Below are 24,073 nucleotides of genomic sequence, written 5' to 3'. Positions count from 1 at the left end.
GAATGATTGCGCCTAGTAGGGGCCAAGGTGGGAAGGCGTATAGCAGAGTCCTCCTGTGGCCATGTCTGAACCAGGGTATCGATGCCTTGGGACCGAGGTTCCCGTCTGCAGCTGAAGTAACTGGGTACTTGGGCGTTGGACCAGTTTGCCAGAAGGTCCATGGTTGGTGTTCCCCAATGGTTCACTATCAGTTGGAACGCTGTGGTCGACAGCTTCCATTCCCCTGGGTCTAGACTTTCTCTGCTGAGGTAATCCGCCGTGATGCTGTCTTTTCCGGCGATGTGGATGGCCAAGATCTCCTGGAGGTTCCCTTCCGCCACATTAGGGGGTCTATTTCCAGGACACCTGTTGGCTTCTGGTTCCTCCCTGACAGTTGATGTATGCCACTATTGTGGCGTTGTCCGACATTACCCTGACCGCTTTGTCTCGGAGTCTGTGACTGAACCGTAGGCAGGCTAGTCTGACTGCCCTGGCTTCTAGGCGATTGATGTTCCACCCTGACTTCTGCGTTCCACTGTCCTTGGGCGGTTAGCTCTTTGCAGTGTGCTCCCCATCCTTGTAGGCTGGCATCCGTGGTGAGTAGGACCCAGGTCAGTGAGGATAGTCTTGTTCCCTGGCTCAGGTGGCTGTCTTGTAGCCACCACTGTAGTTGGGTTCGAACTTTGCCCGGGAGTGGTAGACGTCCGGTGTCGTTCTGAGACAGTGGGCTCCATCATGATAGGAGTGAGCGCTGTAGGGGCCTAGTATGAGCTCGTGCCCATGGTACTACTTTCAGAATGGATGCCATGAAACTGAGGACTTGTAGGTAATCCCATGCTGTGGGGCAATGTTCTCAGCAGGGTTTGTAACTGGTTCATCAGTTTTAATCTCCTCGCCGGTGTCAGGATGACCTTGTCTTCCCTGGTGTCGAATCAGACTCCTAAGTATTCGAGGGTCTGTGAGGGTTGCAGACAGCTCTTGTTTGTTATGACCACCCATCCGAGAATCTCCAGTAGGGTCTGGACTCTGCTGGTTGCCTGGCGACTTTCCTCTGGGGATTTCGCTCTGATCAACCAATTGTCTAGGTAAGGGTGTACGAGGATTCCTTCCTTCCTCAGTATTGCCGCCACCACCACTATTATCTTGGTGAAGTTCTGGGGTGCTGTGGCTAATCCGAAGGGTAATGCCTGGAACTGGTAGTGACGTCCAGGATTTGAAGCGAAGGAAGCGCTGATGTTCTTGATGGATCGGAATGTGTAGGTAGGCTTCCGACAGATCCAGGGGATGTGAGGAATTCTCCCAGTTGTATCGCCCTTAACAGAGCGTAGAGTTTCCATGCGGAAGCGGGGGGATCCTCAGGGTGGCGGTTGACCTGATTTGAGGTCCAGGATGGGCCTGAATGTTCCCTCTTTCTTGGGGACGATAAAAAGAGATGGAATAGTGTCCAGTATTTATTTGTTGCGGAGGCACTGGGGTTATGGCCTCTAGGGCCAGTAATCTGGTCAGAGTCGCCTCCACTGCCACCCCTCTTGGAGGGGTCATGGCAGGGAGATTCCATAAACTTGTCCGGAGGGGTTCGGAGGAAGTCCAGGTAGTACCCCTCTCAAATGATGGTTAGGACCCACTTGTCTGAAAGTTCTCGACCCATCTTTGGTAGAATAGGGCAAGTCTGCCCCCTATGGCTTCTTCCTTTGGATGGGTTGGCCGCATCTCAATGTGGGGTGTGGCTGGTGCCGGGGCCCGAACTGGTTCCCCTTTTGTTGTGCTTGCTCCGAAAGGACTGGTTCCTGCCTGCAGGATGAGGCGCATGATAAGAGTTTCTGTATGGATTGAAGCGCTGCGAACCTCTGCCCCTGGAAGATCGGGGGAAGGGTCGTTGGTTGTTTCTTATCCTGTCCTCCGGTAGTCGCGGCAATGGGGACTCACCCCATTTGTTAGCCAGTTTTCTCTAGTTCGCTGCCCAACAGGAGGGATCCCTTGAAGGGCATCCTTGTGAGTCGCATTTTGGAAGATGCGTCGGCCAACCAGCTTCGGAGCCAGAGTTGCCTCCTGGCTGCCACAACGGATGACACTCCTCTACCCGCTGTGCGCACCAGATCGGAAGCAGCATCCGCAAGGAATGATACTGCTGGTTCCATGGCTTCCCCAGGGGTGTTGCTCCTGGTCTGTGATAGGCAGGCACATGTCACCACGGTGCAGCAGGCCACTATTTGTAGGGACATAGCGGCGACAAAGGACTGTTTAAGGATGGATTCCAGATGTTTGTCATGGGCATCTTTGAGCGCTGCACCTCCCTCCACTGGGATGGTGGTGCGCTTTGAGACCGCACAGACCATGGCATCCACTTTGGGCATGTCAGAAGGTCTTTGGCCACCAGTTCCAGAGGGTACATGGCTGCCAAAGCCCGTCCCCCTTTGAATGAGGACTCTGGAGCACTCCATTCCAGGTCAATTAGCTGCTGGACGGTTTTGTAACAGAGGGAAATGGTGGGAAGTCTGGCAGAGTCCCTCTAGCAGGGGATTCGTCTTAGGTTCTCCTGAAGCGCTTGTGCCCGGATAGCGAGCTCCTTCAGGCTGTGGGTGACCAGGTCTGGGAGCTCGTCCTTGGTGAAGAAGCATCTCATGGTCCGATGAGGCTCTGTCCCCGGGGGAGTTCCCCCTCTTTCAGGGGCTCTGATTCCTCTTCAGAGTTATCCGTGTCCCTGTAGATGGGACTTCTGGGTGGTGGGAACATTTGTTTGGGCCTAGAGGGGCTTGGTACATGAAGGTCTTCTGGTGGAGGCTGTAGCTGATTTGCCGGAGGCTCTGTCTGCATGTGAACAAATGTGTGTAGGCCTTTGAAGAATTCCACCAGAGATGGATGCTGGGTCCAAGCTAGGAGGCACTGAGTCCCTGGGAGTTCCTGTTTGAGGGGGGGGGGAGTCCCGCTAGAATTTGCTAGGTCCGGGGTAATCATTGAGGAGCTAGTACTCAGCCCTGGGCTGGATCTCCCAGGGCCTCCTTGCACTGGACACACAGGGCGTTGGCCTCTTCGTTTTGTGCGGCTCTAATATTTATTTATTTATTTAGGGTTTTTATATACCGGCATTCGAGAACGCAGTCCATCATGCTGGTTCACATTAAAACAAGTGTGCATCGTAAAACAAAACTAAAACAATGGTGCGGAAAAAGGCAGTTACAAATAACAGGGAGATTAGAACTTGGCAGAGAGAGAGAAGAGAAAGGACAGGTTATTAATTCAAACATGTAACGATAGTGTAAAATAATATAAAATTCAAACAAGAAGGTTAGTCATGGTGTATGTGAAGGTAAGGATTGGCGTGGAAGGTAGATCAGTTTGAGTCCGGGAATGCTTGTGTGAATATCCATGTCTTTAGTCTTTTTTTGAAGGTTGAGATGCATGTTTTCAAGTCTGAGGTTTGAAGGGATAGAGTTCCATAACGGTGGAATGGCTGTAGAGAATGCCCGATCTCTTAGTGTGATGTGTCTGGTAGATTTGGACGGTGGTACCTGTAGCGATCCTTTGTATGCATCTCTTGTTGGTCTTGTTGAATTATGTAGTTGGAGAGGGATCTGTATGTCGATGGGAGCCAGTAGGTGGATATTTTTGTGTGTGGTAAGGATGGCCTTGTAAATAATTCTAAAGTGTATAGGTAACCAATGGATGCTCTTTAGGATGGGGGTTATGTGATCCCTTCTCCTGGAGTTTGTCAGTATTCGTGCAGCTGTATTTTGTACCATCTGAAGCGGTTTAGTATAAGAAGCGGGAAGACCAAGTAGGATGGTGTTACAATAGTCTAATTTTGAAAAAATGATTGCTTGCAGGATGGTTCTGAAATCTTGGGCATGGAAAAGAGGTCTAATTCTTTTCAGCACCTGTAGTTGGTAGAAACAGTCTTTGGTTGTTTTGTTAATGGTGGCTTTGAAATTCAGGCGATTGTCAATTAGGACTCCTAGGTCTCTCACTTGTGTGATTGTTGGTGTGTCTTGTGTTGGTGAAAAGGTGCTGTTCTCAGAGGTGATGAGCAGGAGTTCAGTTTTGCCGGAATTTAGTACCAGGTTTAGGCTGGTGAGGAGGAGGTTGAATTTTTTGAAGGCATGTGTTCCAGAAAGTCAGCGTTTTTGTAAGGGAATCCTTAATGGGGATCAGGACCTGGATATCATCAGCGTACAGGAAATGTTTGAGGGTTGAGGTCGGTAAGAAGTTGGCATAATGGTATGAGGTAATATTAAATAGAGTAGGAGACAGGGAAGAGCCCTGTGGGACTCCTACTGATGAAGTGTGTTGTGAGGATTCTTTGTTCTGTAATTTGACCTTGTATCTTCTGTTGCTGAGAAATGATATGAAACAGGAGAGTGCTGTGCCTGTGATACCCAAGGAGGCTAGCTGGTTGATGAGCAGGGAATGGTAACGGTGTCAAAGGCTGACGAAAGGTCCAGTAGGATCAGTAGGAAGGCTTGTCCTTTATCAAGGCCCAGGATGAGGTAATCTGTTAAGGAGATGAGGAGGGACTCCGTGCTAAGTGTTTTGCGGAATCCGTATTGTGATGGGAATAGGAGGTTGTTTTCTTCTATGTAGTTTGAGAGTCGGGTGTTCACCAATTTCTCCATGATCTTGGCTATGAAGGGGAGGTTGGCGATCGGTCGGTAGTTGTTTGGGTCATTAGGATCTAGGTTTGGTTTCTTGAGTAGAGGTTTGAGTGAGGCCAATTTGAGGTCATCTGGTAAGAATCCTTGAGTTATTGAGCATTTATTATGTCTGACAGGGATTTTGAGATAGAGTCTGGAATTGATAGGAGCAGTTTCGAAGGGATGTGATCTGATGGGTGAGAGGATGGTTTCATTTTCCGTAGAGTATCTTGGATCTCGATGGAGGAGGTGAGTTCCAGTTCAGCTAAGCGGTATTGTTTGACGGCGGTCTGAGGTGAGGTTGATGTAGAGACGGTGTTAGGGGGAAGCTGCGTTAGAAGTTTGCTGATTTTATTGTTGAAAAATATTGCTAGTTCTTCCGCTTTGGATTTAGCTTGGTTGAGAGCGATTTCTGGAGGGCTTGTTTGTGTGAGGTTAGAGACGTAGTTAAAGAGGCTTTAGCATCGAAGACTAGGTGGTGGATCTTGGATGCGTAGTAGTTCCTCTTGGATTTTAAAGTATTGGATTTATATTGGTGAAGAGTAGATTATAGGGTAGATAGGGTGATGGTGCATGGGTTTTTTGCGCCATTAGCCTCTTTTTGTCTTAGCATTCGTTTAAGCTTTTTTTAGCTCTGGTGTAAACCACGGGTTGCCTTTTGGATGAATTGGGGGTGTGGTTTTTTTGTTGTTAGCGGGCATAATCTGTTGGCAATGGATTCCGTGATGTTGTTCCACGATCGTAGAGCTGAATTCGGATTGGTGAGATCTACTTGGGTGAGATGTGATGATATGTGATTGCTGAGATCTTCCATGGAGCATGTTTTCCTGTAAGAGAAGCAAGGGGAGGGAATGGGAGATGGACTGGTATCTTTTGAGAATGACGCTGTTATAAGGGAATGATCTGACCAAGGGACCTTCGTGCAGATGGGGTGCTGGACCGGTTTAATTGCTGTGTTTATGAAGATAAGGTCAAGCGTGTGCCAGCTTTGTGTGTGGGTTTGTTGACTAGTTAGAGAAACCTAAAGCGGAGAATGCTGGTGAGTAAGGCTTCGCAGTTGGGGTGATAGTATAGAGTTGTCGACATGGAGGTTGAAGTCTCCTAAGATTATAGCTGGGGCGTCCAGATTAATGAAGGAGGTGGTTAGTTCAACCAGAGGTGAGGGGTCTGTTTCAAGGACACCTGGAGGGGCGTAGACAAGTAGAATTTGGAGTTTGTTTGAGGAGAAGAAGCCCATTTCGATTCTGGAGTTTGTATTGGTGGAATGCTGCGTGAATCTGAGGTCTTTTTTGTAGCTAGGAGGATTCCTCCTCCTTTTTTTCTTCCCTGGCGAGGGATGGAGAAGAAATTGTATGTCTCTGTGGGTAGTTGATTATTATTGCAGGTGTCAGAGGGTTTGAGCCAGGTCTCAGTGATTGCGCATATATCCGGCTTTACATCGATGAGATAGTCGTTTAGTATGACTGATTTCTTTGTTTAGGGATTGGGCATTGAATAATGTTAAAGAGAATAAGGTGAGGCCTAGTAGTTGAGTGAAAGGAGTGATCATAATTGGAGATATGGTTCTGAGGTGGTGATGGGCTTGTCGAGTTGCATGTCCTTTGAAGGTGGATAATGAGGGAGGATTGGAATTGGGAATGAAGGAGACATTATGAGATTGCTGAGGCAGGTGAGGGATATTGGGTGCACGCTGGCGTGGCTGGGTGCACGCTGGCGTGGCTGGGTGCACGCTGGCGTGGCTGGTCGAGAGTAAGATAGGCTGGAAGGGTGTTAGAGGTGGGCTGATTTGGGGATGCTTGAGATCAGTGTATAGGATTCCAGCTGGAGTAGGGAGGGTGATTGTAGCTTCTGAGCGCACCAACGGGTACGCACTAAGGAGCGCGACAAGGGCCCCTTTGTTGCGCTCCTTCGGCGCGCGGCGCCTCGGATGTCCGGGATTGAAATCCCCACGTCCTTCTCCGGGATTGGTTGAGGAGGATTGGAGGAGGAGGTCCTGTCTTGTGGCTTCCTGCGGCGGTGGGCGGCGAGCGGAGAGTAAGCCGGATCGCCGCGCTTTCGAAGAAGAAGCAGGAGGTGGTAAGTGTGAAGCTTCCCCGTGGCCGGAGCGGGGGCCCACGGAGGTAGGGCGAGAGTTAATGGCCTTACCCCGATGGGCTCAAGCGCCGGCTGCGCGGGCCTCTCTCCCCAGCGCCTATCTGCTCCGAGGACCTGCTTTCTGCTCCGGGACCTGCTTTCGCTGGTGGTCTGCGGCAAAGAGGGCGCCTGAGGTCGAGCCGGTGTTTTTAAATTTTCGCGGCGGTCGCGTGGTGCTGAGGTCACCAGCGCGACTAGGGCTGCGTCATTCGAAGTTCGGAGGAGGAGGACCTGTCTTGTGGCTTCCTGCGGCGGTGGGCGGCGAGCGGAGAGTAAGCCGGATCGCCGCGCTTTCGAAGAAGAAGCAGGAGGAGGTAAGTGTGAAGCTTCCCCGTGGCCGGAGCGGGGGCCCACGGAGGTAGGGCGAGAGTTAATGGCCTTACCCCGATGGGCTCAAGCGCCGGCTGCGCGGGCCTCTCTCCCAGCGCCTATCTGCTCCGAGGACCTTGCTTTCTGCTCCGGGACCTGCTTTCGCTGGTGGTCTGCGGCAAATCCTTTTAAATGCCTGCATACAGCTGCAAATCACTCCACTCTTGTCCAGTTAAGCTTCCTAGCTGGAATCCATATCTAAATAGACACCCAGGTCAGAGCCCCGCCGCCGCCGATGCCGCCGCCGCCACCACCACCACCGACGCCAACGTTGCCAGTTTTAGCCATTTTCCTGCCCACAGAAAGGGGCTCGTATATAAATTATTTAAAAAAAAAAAAAGGATAAAAACCAAGCACCGTGGAAGGAGAAAATAAAATAAAACTAAAAATGTATTTCTCTCTAACATATACACACACACAGCTGAAATGGAAGAGAGGGCCGCGTTCTCCTCAGTCTCTCTCTCTCTCACACACACAGACACGAACATATCCGTCAAATTCCTTCGCAACAAAGGCCGGAGCCTGGCGGCCGCAGGGCCTCACTCACCTCCTCCTCCTCCCAGGCGCGCACAGCCCGAACCCTGGGCCGCCGGCAGCCGCCTTCCTTCTCCGACCCCGCGCGCGCGCATACCGCCGGCCCGCTCTTAAAACTCGAGCCGCGGCGGCCCAGGCCCAAACACCCCGGGCCGGGGAAGGGCAGAGGGGACTGAGGGGGGATTAAAAAATAAATATAATAAAGTAAATATTATTCAGATAGAGAGAGAGAGGTATATGTGTTACACCACTAAAGGCTAAAAAGAAGGGGGCAGGTGCATTAAAATAAAAACTTATTCAGCAACTAATGCTGGCCAGAGGCCTTGAGGCCTTGATCTCCGTTTCCGGTGGTGCCATGGATATAGGCGCGTAAATCTTTATGCGCTTAGGGCGAAGATGTGCATGCGAGTTGTGTGCACGCAGGTGTGCACCTAAGCCGCAGTTATGCGCCTGGCCCCAGTAAGCACGTGCTGCACGCGTATCTTGTGCGTGTAACTTTATGCGCACATGCAATTTTTGTGCGCCTAGCGAGCCTTGTGTGCCCGAGTCGAAGCGGTGAGCAGAGCGGCGAATAGGGCCAAAATGGCAACAGCGACCACGCAGGCAATATGGCGACCACTTCGGAGGGTCTCCACGTGGGGGAGACCCTTGAATCTAACCGGGGCCTGGCCCTGCTAGGGCGGATCAACCCGGCGGCACTGGTCCTGGCCGGCGACCTGTGCGACTCCTCGAACCTCTGAGACCGAGTCTTAGAAGCTATCTACCTTACCTTGTCTTCGGCGCTTCCCGGTTTCATTCCGGGCGTCTCCAGCTGCGGGGGGAGAGGGCAAATACCTTCACCGCCCGCTCGAGGATGCACCCGCTGCCGCTCAGCCGTGCCCGAGATCGGGGGGGCTAGGTCCCCGCCGAGGATCGGCCGCCGGACCGAGGCTTACCTCCGAGGGACCACGGAAATCACCTTGGGAATTCTCAACTGGGGGAGGGACCAGAGAGTATCGCCAACAGGAGAGCGGGGCTTGTCTGTAGAGGTAGGTTTTCTTCTGATTTTAGGATTTTTTCCTCCATTGATTTTGCTCTAATGCTGTGAGAGCGTGCAGGTAGTCCCTAACTGCTATGGAGACAGAAAATACTGAAGAGCTGCACTTCCTGCAGGGGTATATGTACTAGGGCTGACGTCAGATTGAAATCTGATCTGTCTCCAACTGCTATCAGGAATACACTATACCCATTGGTCCTGAGTCTATCTGCTACATGCTAGGAAATGGCAAATTGTATACACAAGCAATTTTCTGATCTTGCCCAAAGCCTTGAGAATACTCCCCTAAAACAACTAAACGTAGACATAATATAAAACACTACATGCACTTTTAGCCGGATGCAAGGAGAGCAATTGTCAAACAGCCAATTTATCAAGGTAAATCACCAACCCATATATGTTGTTTTAAAAACTGCCCTCATTAGGTAGTGGTCCAAAAGACAATATTTCAAAGAAAAAATACAAGTCATATTAGAATACCACATTCCAAACAGCATCTACCAGTCTTTGTTTCTAATGATACTATGTTGAAATATTTTTGCCTCCATCTTTACAAAGTAGACAAAAACATACCAACTCTACATTTTATTTTCCTCTATATATCCAGACCATATAACGCCATGTCCAGAAGAACTGGCCCCACTGCATGCATGGTGATTGAGTTCTGATGTGTTCATAGGGAAAGCAACACAAAAAACAGAACAAAAAACTACAGCTGGGAGATTGCAAGATTATGTCAACCTGTTGGAACACTGCTCCACAGTCTGAAATATTTCTTCTTTAAAATCGTTTTCTGGGTTTTTGAAACTTCATTCTTTTTATACTCTGGGAAAAGAAAGGGCATGGTCTATTGCGAGAATTTACCCTCTTCTTAGATTTCCAGATGCCAATATGCAGTCCCTTCTGGATAAGATAAGGAAGCATCAAGCTCCCGAGAAACAAGCTCTCCTGTATATCTGATTGGTTTTGGGGTGAGGGGGGGGAAATGGACCTGAACCACAGAGAACAGATGCATGGAAGCTACAGATGACGCAGTAGCCCTGGGAGAAGTGGACCTGACCTGCACAGCATTCAGAATGGCAAAAAAGCTGCCCTTTGGGAATTTAGAAGTCTGAATTGGCCATCAACTCCAGCTCTCCCTAGTACTTGCACCAACTGTTTGGGGCAACCAAACACAATCACCTTGGAGATAATTTAAAGACCATTATTAAGCTCAAGAAAATTATTTTGAGACAGATTATTTTGAGACAATTGCTGAGAGATTCTGGAGTCCTGAAAAAGCAAATCCATCATTGTGAAAGAGCGGGATTCCTGAAATTTTGGGGCTTAGCTTGCCTCCCTTAGTTGCTGAATTCTGCTGAAGTGCAGGACAGCAAAAAATTGCTTCCTGAGGAGAGAAAAATGAAAGTCCTCATAGGTGAGTGATGTCATCTGATAGAGCCAGGGGTGGCAAAGTTTACTACAAAGCTTCTATGCACTCTGAGCATGTCTGTGTTCGTTTTGCAAGGCTATCCCTTCAGTTCTTAATATAGCTCAAAAAATATAGGAACCAACTCTAAAGGGAGCTGAGAGGGTGGGTTCTGTGAACTTATTCTGCTATCCTTGAGATCAGCTATTACAAGTAAGCAACTTTCACTTTCTCTGACAGCAAGTGAAGAATCCCTTACTACTGAAAAATAGCAGTTATGGGCAACATTTTTTTTTTTTAAAAGAGAACTGCCTGGAACAATGGATCTTGGGAAGGATGGTGTAATTCTAAACCTCAAATGGATCTCGAAGGACAGACTAACCAAAGCTGACAAGTTGGAAGTATTTAAACAATAAAGGGATGCAAATGTTTGGCTTGAAATCCAAGTCCCAGCGTTGCAAATCTCTTTCAAGAAGATGGATCTCAGATGGGCTAGTGATAACATCATGGCTCTAACACTGAGCTATGTCACACCCAGATAGCACCAGACCTGTTTGGGCATTATATAGAGAGATGCAATCTGCCATTCAATTAGAAAGGAAGTGACTGGCAATGGCAATTTCATGTTTATTGGTGTCAAAAGAAAAGAAAAAGCTGGGTAAGCTTTCTAAAAGTTTCAGTTTACTTGAAATAGAAGACAAAGGTTCTTTAGTAATCCAAACTGTACAGGGCTTGCCCACCTTTGTAGACATGTATGTGGCCTGAAGGAAAATGTTGGAAGGATGATAGAGAAATCGAATCTTACCTGAATTTCCTTTCCTTGACTCCTGCCATACCAGTCCAGTAGTTTATACCTACTTGCCAGCAGGTGGAGACAGATCTAATTTTCTATGACATTACTCACTGTACATGAGCTTGTGCAATAGTAAGACTGATCAGTATATCTTTGTCAAAGCTAAATCAACTGAACAATCATCAGAACAGGAAATGAGAAATGCACTTTTGTAATTAACTTAGGAAACAGGAACTACAACCCCTCTCTTCTCCCTTTTTTGGAAGGGACAGCTTGAGGAAAGGGACTAACAGGTCCTACTCCTTTCTGTTCTCCCTATAAATAATTGCTGTAATTTCACCAGCCTCAACTGATCTGGGTGAGTTCTGGGCTGGTATAGCAGGATTCAAAGAAAGAAAATTTTCAGGTAAGACATTTTTGCTTATCATCCTGCCATACCAGTCCATTCAAGTGGGACATCCAAGCTGTCATGCTTACCAAAGGAATGCAAGGATGACCAAGTCACTGCCTTGCAAATATCCTTTGGAGAGACTACCTTTGATTCCACCCAGAAGCCGCTTATGCTCTCACTGAAATGTACTCTCAGCCTTCTGGAACTGGCAATCCCTGGCCAATATGCATTGTGCTAATAGTTTCCTTAATCCACCTGGTTACAGAGAACAAACAGTGACTTTAGAGGGGATGGGGTCAAATGTATGTAGACTTCTATTGTCACTCTTACAATTCTTTGATCTAAACATTGATAAGGAAGTAGTCTGGTCAAGATGGATCACTACTTTTTCCTCTGAAATTAACAAGTATGGATTCCTGCAAGACCGGGCCTGTAATTCCAAGATGCTTTTTGCTGAACAGATGGCTACCAGTCTTCAATGATAAATCCTTGCATTACCTATCTTACAAACTCAAAGGGAGTTCCTGCTAGAGACTTCAAAGCCTGATTGAGATCTAAAGAAGGGACCACTGGATTAAAAGCAGAGTTGCTTACCTGTAACAGGTGTTCTCACAGAACAGCAGGATGTTAGTCCTCACATGTGGGTGACATCATCAAGATGAAGCCAATCATGGAATACTTTTGTCAAAGTTTCTAGAACTTTGACTGGCACCTACTGGGCATGCCCAGCATGGCACTAACCCTGCATCCACAGGGGTCTCCCTTCAGTCTTATGTATAGCAAAAATGAGTGTGCGAAAAATAACATAATAAATCGCAAGCGTACCCAACTCCGTGGGGTGGCGGGTGGGTTTCGTGAGGACTAACATCCTGCTGTCCTGTGAGAACACCTGTTACAGGTAAACAACTCTGCTTTCTCGCAGGACAAGCAGGATGGTAGTCCTCACATATGGGTGAATAACAAGCTGAGGATGCCCGAGCATGTACCAAAAAACACCCAGATGTGCAACAGGCACAACAACAAGGGTGATTCTTTGCAGGTGTAGAAGGAAGTTGGATATTACGCTGAGAAGAGATTGCGTAGAACAGACTGGCCAAAGATAAAGCTGGCACTCAAGATTCTGTCTATGCAGTAGTGGGCTGCAAAGGTATGGCGAGAACTCCAGGTTGCAGATATCAATAAGAGGTACAGAACGATGGCTGTGCAACCGACGTTGCCATTGCTCTAATGGAGGGCGCCTTAACTCGTCCCAGAAGCGGAAGGCCAGCTTGCTGATAGCAGAAGGAAATACAGTCCGCTAGCTAGGAGGATAGGGTCTGCTTTCTGACCAAGAGTCCCAGCTTAAGTTTATCAAAGGAAACAAATAACTGGGTAGATTTCCTATGGCCTGCAGTGTGTTTGCAGTCCAAGGAATGCTGAGCCTGCTCAGCAGGGAGTGGGGTTTTGGAAAGAAAGTGGGGTAGTACTATGGATTGATTTAAATGAAATTCAGAGTAACCACTTTCAGAAGAAATTTAGGATGAGTGCGAAGGATCACTTGATCATGTAGAAATTTCGTGTAAGGGGAATATGTGACCAGCGCCTGTAGCTCACTGATCCTGCGAGCAGACGTTAACGCCAGAAGGAAAAGGACCTTCCACGTGATATGCCACAACTCGTAGGAATGCAGAGGCTTAAACGGAGGTTTCATGAGCTGTGCTAAAACCACATTAAGGTCCCAAGACTGGGCCGGTGGACGGAGAGGCAGCTTCAGGTGAAGCAATCCCTTCATAAAGCGCACCACCAGAGGTTGGGCTGAGATAGAGACATCTCCTGTACCTTTATGGAAGGCAGCCACCGCACTGACATGCACTTTAATGGAAGAGGTTTGTAAACCTACTCAGAGGTGCCAGAGGTAGTCTAAAAACTGATTTGTGGGGCAGGTAAAAAGTATTGCACAATGAAAATCTTTTCCATTTAGAATGATAAGATCTTCTAGTAGAAGGCTTGTGAAGCTACCAGGACCAGGAATACAGATTCAGAAAGATTGAGCAGTTGTAAGATCAACCTTTCAACATCCAAGCTGTCAGTGCCAAGGCCCGAAGGTAGGGGTGGCGAAATTGGCCGTTCCTCAGATATCAGGGATGGATCCGAGCCTAGAGGAATCTGCGGACGCACAGAGATCCCGAAGAATGGGCAACCATGCCTGACGTGGCCAGTAGGGGGCAATGAGAATCATACCCTTGTCCGTGCGCAGCTTCACAAGAGTCTTGCTGATGAGAGGAAGTGGTGGGTAGGCATAGAGGAGGCCTTCCTTCCAGGACAGTGCGAACGCATCCGAGGTGGAACTTGGCGACTGAGATGTAGATAGCAGACGTTGTCCACCTTGCAATTCTGAAGTGAGGCAAAGAGGGTCGATGGTCGGGTGCCCCCACTTCCGAAATATTCTGTCTGCAACTACAGGGTTGAGGGAACACTCGTGGGGCTGGAATTCCTGACAGATTGTCCGCTAGAACATTGTCCACACCCGCCAGGTAGATCGCTCTGAGAAGCATGGCCTGAGAGAGCAAAAGCCCAAATCTGTGCTACCTCCTGACAAAGGAGGTAGGACCCGGTTCCCCCCTGCTTGTTCATGAACCACATTGCTACCTGGTTGTCCGTTTGGATCAGGATTGTTTTGTTGGACAGTCTCGAAATGCAGAGAGCGCATATCTGATCGCTCGAAGCTCCAGAAAATGTATTTGATGTTGCGACTTCTCTGCCGACCAGGTTCCCCGAGTCTGCAGGCTGTTGACATGTGCTCCCCAACCTAGAGTGGAAGCATCGGTAGTCAAAATTATTTGAGGTTCTGGAGCTTGAAAGGGTAGACCTTGAAGCAGATGGGACTCCAGGATCCACCATGCCAGTGACAGATGAAGTCACCTGATGTGGACAATGTTGGACAATGGATGATGTGCCTGTGACCACTGGGACTTCAATGTCCACTGTGTTACTCGCATGGCTAGACGAGCCATTGGGGTAACATGGACAGAGGATGCCATATGCCCCAGCAAGACTAGCAGATGACGAGCCATCGTGGTTGGACGAGACTGTATATCACTCGCCAGCAACGCCAGTGTGAGCGCTCGGTCCTTGGGAAGAAAAGCTCTTGCTTGGATTGTGTCGAGATCCGCTCCGATAAAGGAGAGCAACTGAGACGGAATTAGTTGAGATTTCTGCTAATTGATTAGAAATCCCAATGATAGTAGTAGCCGCACTGAAGGTGGAGGGAGTAAAATACTCCGTCCGATGACTGAGCTCTCAGTAGCCAGTCGTCCAGGTAAGGATAGACATGAGTGCCCAGTCTTAAGTATGTGGCCACTACCGCCAGGCATTTCGTGAAGACCCGAGGGGGCTGACACCAAGCCGAATGGAAGGACCCTGCACTCCCAGTGTGAAAATTGCTACAGAAAAAAATAAAATATTGCCTTGTCCTTCCAGACACAGCCTCTTGGCGAAACACGGGTCCATGTCGGGGGACCTGTTTTGAACCTTTGCATTATACAACACTGTGGAATTTGCCATTTTAAAATAATAACTCATTTCAAATCATGTGTGGACATTGGATTTTTCTGCACATTCGTTTGATTGATTGATTGCGTGCAGTAGCACTGCTTCTGTTTTTTAGGAACCTGTACTGGAAATGTTGGTCTCCAACAAGAAAGCGGAGGTATTTTCTGTGAGATGGGGAAATTGCAATGTGCAGTATGTGTCTTTTAGGTCTAGAGAGCAAGAGCCAATCCCCCCTGTTGAAGTGGAAGTAAGAATCCCAAGGTTACCATCCGAAACTTCTCTTCCGAAGATGTTTGTTTAGGGCCCGAAGGTTAATATCAGGCGAATGCCTGCCTTCTTCTTTGGGATTAAGAAGTACCGGGAGTAGAATCCATGCCCCCTCAGACAGAGGAACAGGTCTATGGTATTTGCTTGCAGAAGGGAAGTTACTTCCTGCTGCAGTTGCTGACAGTTGTCGGAAGAGGGCCACCCCGGCGAGGTGGAGTATCTGACGGGACGGAAAGGAAATTAGATGGTAGCCTTGAGCTACCCACTGGTCAGTGATGATGTCAGCCACTTGGTGGAGAAGTGGTATAGGCTGCCACCTACAGGGTAGATTGGGCAACAGGGGCTGGTCTTCCCTCTGGAGTTGAGAAATCAAAATCCCACTGCAGGAGCAGGATGAGCTTCCTGAGTTCACGGCTGCGAGGGTTTGCAGACTCTGAAAGGGCCGGGACGGGCGAGCCCGAGTCGCTGGTGGATAATACCTTCGGCTTGTATGCCATCCGTTTAGTTTCACGTCGGAACGGGCATTTGGAGGGAGCCGAGAGCTGACAAAGTGTTTCGCTGTGATCCTTCAGCTGGCCACCCATCTCTGGATTTTTTCACCAAACAGGTTATCTCCTGTGCATGGGAAGTCAGCCAAACTATCCTGTACCTTGGGACGGAAATCGGAGGTTTTCAACCAAGTCCAACGGTGAGCGCTGATAATTGGGATGATGTTCGAAGACATCGTATGCCGATCTGACCTCATGTTTTCCCGTATCGAAACCCTTCTTTACGATGGAATTCAGCTGATCTTGAAGCTGCTCTGGAACGGACTCAAACTCCTGTAGTTGTTTAAACAGGTTACGGTTGTACTGTGTCATATATAACTGATATGACGCAATATGCGAGACAAGCATGGCCCCGGTGAAACACCCTGCGGCCTAAGGCGTCGAGAAACTTCTGTTCCTTCCCAGGTGGTACCGAGGAATGGGGCTTTGGACGCTTGGCCCTCTTCTGGGCGGACTCCACCACCACCGACTGATGAGCTAATTGTGTCTTTTGGAAACCTGGGGAAGGTTGGACTAGGTAAATAGCATCAGTCTTATGGTTCACTGGAGGGACTGTACAAGGATGCTCCCAATTGCGTTGCATCAAATCCTGCAGCACTTCATGGACTGGGATGGACATGATTTCCTTTGGGGGATCCAGGAACTGAAGCACTTCCAGCATTTTATGCCCGGAATCCTCTTCCATCTGCAGTTAGAATGGAATAGTCTGCGCCATCTCCTTGATAAAATTAATAAAGGAGAGATCTTCTGGCGGAGACTTGCGTCTTGCGTCTTTCGTCTGGAGGCGGCAGCTCCAATGGAAACTCTGATTCCTGGGATCCTGATGAATCGTCCATCCATGGATCATAAGGGCTGATCCCCTGCATCCCTCGGTGATCCAAGTGGAAAACTTGGACTTCCACCAGCTGAAGGTCTTGGCATTGATGGACCTGGTTTTGGCATCGAGAAATCGAGGTCCGGTATTGGTACCGGACGCAAGGGCACCAATGGCATTGGGGACTTCACTGGCGGCCTCTGTGTGGGCACTCCCGAAGGCCCTGGAACAGGATCCGGCCTCGACGGATCCTCTTCTCCTGATGAAAGTGGGATGGTGTTGATGGGGCCATGGGTATCTGCGATTTTCTCGGTGCCCCCGGCAAGGCACTGATAAGCAAATCTAGCTTGTCCAGGAGAGGAAGCAGCACCAGTGGCATCGGTGCTGGTTACGGCACAGATGCTGGCGTCTGTGGTCGCGGGAGGCCTTGTACAGCCTGGACCACAGCCTCTTGCACCATCCGGTGCAATTCCTCTCTGAGCGCTGGGGTGGTGAACCCCAGGGTCCTGAGTGGGAGGCATGGCAGGCAATACCGGAGGGCCCACCGGTCCCGGTGGAGTCTCAGCAGCCATGCCAACCGAAGGCGAGGGACGCCTCTGTGCATCCGGCTTTGAGGGCACGGTATGCTCCTCGGCCTGGGTCTTCTTCATCCGTGGTTCACTCGATGGCACAGATACTGTGGAAGTGGAAGGCACCGGTTTCCAATGCTTGTGTCTTTGCTTCTCCCGGTGCTCCGCTTTACCCGACTCCGGCATCGATGAAGGAGACCCCGAAGACAGACACAGATTGGGAGTCTTCGGCCTAGGACTGACATCGATGCTTCACTGGGGATCGAGTCGATGGCGCCTGTGGAGATGCGCTGCTGAAATAACAGTGCCATTTTCTCTAATCGTGCCCTACGGCCTTTCGGGGTCATTTGGGCACAATCGGAACATGTCCCCATGTTGTGCGACGATCCGAGACATAAGACAGACCAGATAAGGGTCCATGATTGACATAGTTCTTGGACAGTCAGGGCATCGACAAAAACCCGTCGCCATCGTGGCTGTCGAAAAATTTAGGCCGGTCGCGGTCGGTGCCAATAAGGCCCAGATGTCCCCGCCGGGAACAGACTGAAAAAGAGAAAACGGGGTAAACTTACCGTACGACTCTGCGCTCGACAGCAAAGAAGGGAGACCCCTAGGGGGTATAAACTTTTGCAAGTTAAAAAAAAATTTCCTGAGGAAAAATTTCAGTCAGGAACTGTGAAGAGCTCCAAATTTCAGCGTGGCTATAGCTGCACAGGGGGAAAAAAAAAGGAGACTGAGGGAGACCCCTGCTGGATGCAGGGTTAGTGCCATGCTAGGCATGCCCAGTAGGTGCCAGTCAAAGATCGAGAAACTTTGACAAAAGTATTCCGTGATTGGCTCCATCTGATGATGTCACCCATATGTGAGGACTATCATCCTGCTTTGTCCTGTGAGAACATACGAAATGCTTTACACCCTTCAAATAAGGAACTGTGGCCAATCGTGTTGCGACTGAAGAATCTTGAACTCTTCCCCTATAAACATAAGGCCACCACCTGAACAAAAAATAGAGATAATATTTTCTACAAAATAGTTTTGAAAAATGGCTAAGTGTCAGAAACCCTTTCAGGGTATAATGCTTGTTGCTGATACCAGGCACTTAACATCCTTCGGATCTGTACATACACTAAAGTAGTATACCATTTCCTAGCAGTCAACCCGGTTGCAAATCACTAGGTTCCATATATCTCTTGTGTAAGCAAGCCCTGTTAATGGCTAAGTGAGAAACAAGTGGATCTTCCCTAAGGATCAAGCCTTGTTGTAACAAGCTGTCAGCAGACAGAGGTTCCTCTACCCTGATCTGCATCAGGGGCTATTAGAACAAAGGACAGATTATTCTTAGCACTCTTACAAAGAGTTGTCATGAAGGAAAAAAAAATGTAGAGGTGGTCTTCAGCCACATTTGAATTATGACATCTATTCCCATAGTTTTCTGTGATTGAAAACTTCCCTGATTTGAAATTCTGCCTGCCGCCATGAGATCCACTTGTAAGGCTTCCTTTTTGCTGACTGGAAGGCCATCTCATTCCTTTGGGTCCAATGGATGCTGGCTGAGGAAGTCTCTTTGAACATTGTCTTTTCCAGCTATTTCACAGCACCGACAAGACTTTCTGCCCATTCCATGAAAACAGTCAACCAAGACATTTAGTGCTCCCTTGTCTGTTCACATATATCTACTACTACACCCAAATCAATGGGAGGAAGGAAGAGAAGAGCAACTCTTATTTCCAATCTGTTGACAGACCAGCTCACTTCTCGTTTTCACTATAGGCCTTGCAACAATGAGCTCCCAGCCTCTTAGGCTGGCATTTGTCACTGCTATTCATGTTGGGGACCTCCAGACTTCTCTTTTCTTAAGTTGTCCTTGAGTCACCCAATGCAGACTTCCTGATTGCTTGTGGAACGGGTGAACATACCTCAACTGGTGGGGCAGTGGACGCTAGTCAATCCAAGAGCCTTTTGGACACAAAATCACTTCCACCTTCCTGTTCAAGGGAGGCACCATGAGGGGGGTGTTTCCACATCCTTAGCAGTAGCCACAAGGATCTTGTGCACTGGGACTGCTATGATCTTACTGGGAGGCTCCACAAACTGGAGGGCTATAGGAAAATGAGTCCTTATCTGTTAATTTTTGTTCCTGTAGTACCATCAGTCCAGACTCCTGGGTTTTGCCTCCCTTCCAGCAGATGGAGACAGAGAAGATTTGACAGACTCTGCCCTATATCCTAGGGTGCAACCTACAGTCCGTCAGTATTACTCAGTATAAAAGCAGAATGGTATCCAAACCAAACTATATACAACCAAACATGGAACTCAAAGTAGATCACTAACCCAAATGGGAACAGAAAGCAAATGTTGCTTACCTGTAACAGGTGTTCTCACAAGACAGCAGGATGTTAGTCCTCACATATGGGTGACATCACAGGATGGAGCCCAATCACGGAAAACATCTGTCAAAGTTTCCAGACCTTTGACTGGCCCCTACTGGGCATGCCCAGCATGGCACTAACCCTGCAGCCAGCAGGGGTCCCCCTTCAGTCTTCTTTTTTTCCGCGCAGTAGTTCTGAAGAGATTCCTGACTGGAATTTTCCTCACGGAATTATTAAAAGTTAAGTTGCCCCCACAGGAGTCCTTCTTCTACCTTTTATAAGTCCGCGGTACCTCCGTTAAGTTTTTACCCGTTTCTCTGATTACTGTCGAGTTTGGCCTTCGCGGCCTACTGGCCGTCGACCGTACCGCGGCTAAATGTTTTCCATGGCGTCAGAGTTTCGTCTGTGCCCGGACTGTACCCGCACCATGTCTATCACAGACCCCCATAAGTCTGTGTAATGTGTCTAGGACGTGAGCACGATGTCTTGACCTGCACCAAATGTGCCCTAATGACACCAAAGGGTCGCAAGGCCAGAATGGAGAAGATGGAACTTCTCTTCCGTGCTCAAACCCCGACTCTGTCCATCGCATCGATGTCATCTGAACCGGCATAGATTATACGGCCATCGACACCCTCTACTCCCCCTCAGGGATCGAGAAAATCTATGGCTGAGAATATCATGGCATGCTGGGCATGCTCAGTGTGCCAGTCAAAAGTTTCTAGAAACTTTGACGGAGTTTTCCGTGATAGGGCTCAGTCAGTGACGTCACCCATATGTGAGGACTGCATCCTGCTGTCCTGGGATAACACCTATTACAAGGTAAGAAATTTTGCTTTCATTGCGTTCTCAGGCTACTTCCTGGGCGGCGAGTCAATCTGTTTCTCTGCAAGAAATCTGCAGGGCCATTACTTGGACGTCCTGCATACTTTTGCTCGACACTACCATCTGGATGTGCAAGCACCGGTTTTTGGTTCCTTTGGTCAACAGGTGCTTTGAGTGGGGACTGTCTCAGTCCGGCCTGTTTAGGGAAGCTTTGATACATCCCATGGTCTGGACTGATCCGGGTACGTACAGGGAAGGAAATTAGTTCTTACCTGTTAATTTTTCGTTCCTGTAGTACACGATCAGTCCAGACACCCTTCCCTGTTTTCTTTCATTTTGTCCACTTGAAGCTTTCCTACAGGTTCTGGATGCCAGTTCTATATCTCTGTATTCAGGATACTGGAAGCATCTGTGTTGGTGACAGACTATGCAAGAGCGTTCTTATACAGAGTTCCTTCAATGGTTGTAATTGTTACTCAGTTGAGTTTTTCTGGTTTACTTGCTTTACCTTCCTCTTCAGGGGGGAGGGGGGGGGGGGGGGGGGGCTTTGTTCTTTTTTGCTTGACAATGGTTATACCTGAAGGGCTGCAGCGTAGGCTCTGTCCTGATATAGGAATACCTTTTCAGTTGAGGTTGAGCCTCCTGTCCATCTGCTGGACAGGAGGCTCAACCCACGGTCTGGACTGATCCGTGGTACTACAGGAACGAAAATTAACAGCTAAGAACTAATTTTCCTTTTGTCACATCATTCAACTACGTAATTATTCCAAATACATTTTAATTTATGAATGATCAAGACAATCTTAAAGTGCACATGGCAACATATTGATGGGGTTATACTCTTATCCTGGTGCCAGTCAATCTTGCTGCCATATTCTGCACTAACTGAAGAACCTGCAATACATTTTCTGGAAGCTTTACATAGAGACCATTATAATAGTCTAATTGGCTGGATACCAACTTTTGTAAAACAAAAAAAAACACCACCACAAACTAAAATCTTCAGTAGAAATAAAATATTTCAAGCATTTCAGCAATTTTGTTTAAAAAAACAACCCAAACCTAGCTACATTTTAAATCTGAGCTATCAATGTCAGTTTGGAGTCCAGCATAACCCCCAAATTTCTAGCTGCCTCTTCAACAGGTAAAACTAAAATTACTGTACATTCTTTGTACAGTATATCTGGTGGAGCTTTACTCCTAGTCCAAAAGAACTATACTTTTGAGTGTTTAGTTTATTTTCTAACATTCAATTATTGCTTGGCTGCAAGTACAAAACCTGTCTATTGGTAATGTACCATCTGGTGTACAGAGAGTAAAAAAAAATTGTATATCAGCATATATAAAATAGGCTAAACTAGTAATGTTAATAATCCTTCCAATTGCTGAAGATTGCTAATAGCACTAATGATAAAGCGGGAGCCTTGAGGGTCCTCTGAGACCATATTCTGCTCAGAGCTGTGATTTCCTATTTTCACGTAGATAAGCAGCTGAATTAGCCATGCTGTATGGGTACGTCCTCCGTGCCACTAGGTGGCGGAGCTGTGTCTAGTAAAATCTTTTAGCTAGGTGCTCCCGTCCCCCTATATTCAGACAGGGTTATCTCAGGCTCAGTCTAAATTTTTCTGCGCAACAGTGCGCGGAGCTCTTTATTTATCATTACTATACTTAGTTATATTTCTATATAAAAATCTCTTAAAAACAAAGAAGAAAAGATGAAGATAACAAGTCATGAAAATTGGAAAAAAATTCCTCAAAGCTGTGGAGGTCATACAGTGCATCTGCCCCATATGCAATGGCCCCTTCCAATCATTCAGCCTGCTCCCCATCTGCAGACGGGAGGTCCTGGGTGCCGAGTAGTAATTGTTGAACCCACCTGAGGCTTGCCCGCTGCGTGAGTGCTGCGATAAGATGCCTGCACCCCCAAGGCCAGAACCTCAAAAGATACGCTTAAGGTGGAGATTTGAGCTTGCGATACTGCAACATCCTTCAAAGCCATCGCACCCACCACTGGGATAGTGGTGTGCTTCGTAACTGCCATGACTGAAGAATCTACCGTGGGAATTCTCAGCATGTCCAGGCAGTCTTCCGGGAGGGGATAAAGCTTGTCCATAGCCCTCCCGACGCGGAGCCCCGCTTCGGAAGCCTTCCATTCCCGAAGCAACAGCAATTTGTGCATGGGGTGAAAGGGAAAAGCAGACGCCGGAGCCCTGAGTCCCGGAATCATCCCCTTCGGGGGGGGGGGGGGGGGGGGGGGGGGGGGGGGGATAGCATCCCCACCAAGTCCATGTTTGGGTCTGAATCCGGAGAGACCTAGAGAGACGGAGGATCAGATAAAGGAGGGACCACCCGCACCTGACCCGTGCCTCTGAGCAGGCAGAGGGGCTGGCCGAGCGAGTGTGGCCGGCAGGGGGACCTGAGGGAGGGTCCTCCTCCTCCTGCAAGCTGGCCAGGTAGGATTTGTGCATAAGAAGCACAAATTCCGAAGAGAAAAAACGGGGCCCAGAAGAGCCAGGAGACAGGACAGTCTCCTGATCACAAAAAAAACAGAGCCCAAAAGGTAGTTTTTTTTTCTCAAAATAAAGTGGTACTTGTTTGATACTTGAGAGAAAGAAACCCAACAGTGAAAAGGCTAAGTAGCCAAGATCAGGGAACCGCAAGGTGAGCTGATCCATCTGCTGGAGACAAATACTGAAGGGATGCAGGGTAGGCTCTGTCCTGATATAGGATACTATTTCAGTTTTAGTCTGTCTCCATCTGCTGGACAGGAGGCTCAACCCATGGTCCTGGGACTGATCCGGGTACGTACAGGGAAAATTCATAGGATCATTTATCAAAATGCATTATGCGTTAACGCATGTGAAAAGTATAGTAGTACATAGCACAAATGCAAATTTTGAGGGGGGGTGGGATCGATGGGAGGAGTTTGGGCGGGTTTTAGTAAAATTAGGGGCCATATCTAGCTGTGCGATAGTATAATGCATGTTATTGCATGGTTTTAATGCTGGAAATAGCTATAGCTTTTTCCCTGGCGTTAAGCTGTGCGCTATGACTGAAATGGCCATAATGCAATTTGCGATAAATTTTTTGGAATTGCATTTTGGCCATTTCTGGGCTTGGGGAGGAGAGCAAGAGAGACAACACCTCTGGGGAGGGCCTCACTGAATGCACCTATTTATATCTCTACAGGAGGGCCACTTGATAGGTTGAGGTGAGGTGTCAGTGGTGGTTTAGGATTTAGGGGCCAGTTTCGCATATAGAGTGAGATGTACGAATAGCACAGTACGCCTTGGTGAGATTTGACATCATTTTGAAATGAGGAAAGTCTCAAAAAGATGAAAATTTGTACTATGTTCTCTCAGCCTAGCTTGATGGTACCCTGATAGAGTCCATAGAATGATGGGGTCAGTTTGTTAAGATCTTGTGGCCAAAACCAACTAGTCACTCCTGCCCTTGTGGAATATTGTCTACAGTTGGTTAAGTCTAATTCTTATGTTGGACTGCTTATGGTATGCTTTACTGGCTGAGCTGAGAGAGGAAGAGGATGTAAATTTGAGAGATATTAAAATCATTTCTTTTTAAAAGGCATATGGCAAAATGTATTTTAAAATGTTTTATTGGTATTATGTTTTAGTAACTATTTAATACATTTATATATTACCATTTCATTTTGTATGTTTGTTATGCTCTTTAAGTCATACTGACAAACTGTGAATGTTATTGTAATCTACTCCGATTAAGTTGCAGAATATAAAAAGACATTAAAAACAGTACCTCTGGTTAGGTCAGGAGTACACAGTTCTGGTCCTTAATGCATATTAGTCAGGGTTTTTAGAATATCTACGACTGTACATGAGATGTATTTGTATGCAATGCTCC

At 48.0% G+C, this 24,073-nt stretch overlaps 1 protein-coding gene across 1 annotated transcript in view; it reads right to left on the bottom strand.

Moving 5' to 3' along the window:
• The window catches only part of NCOA5 (nuclear receptor coactivator 5), a 210,131-nt gene that overhangs the window by 4,250 nt on the left and 181,808 nt on the right, over positions 1-24,073 (bottom strand). The window contains 1 exon segment of the mRNA XM_029613483.1: positions 15,719-15,890. Within this exon segment, the coding sequence (XP_029469343.1) occupies positions 15,719-15,890 (172 nt within the window).

The sequence above is a fragment of the Rhinatrema bivittatum genome, chromosome 8 (genome assembly GCF_901001135.1).
Source record: "Rhinatrema bivittatum chromosome 8, aRhiBiv1.1, whole genome shotgun sequence".
Classification (NCBI taxonomy): Eukaryota; Metazoa; Chordata; class Amphibia; order Gymnophiona; family Rhinatrematidae; genus Rhinatrema; species Rhinatrema bivittatum.
The sequence above is the reverse complement of the archived record's forward strand: the minus strand, read 5'-3'. Positions and strand labels throughout refer to the sequence as shown.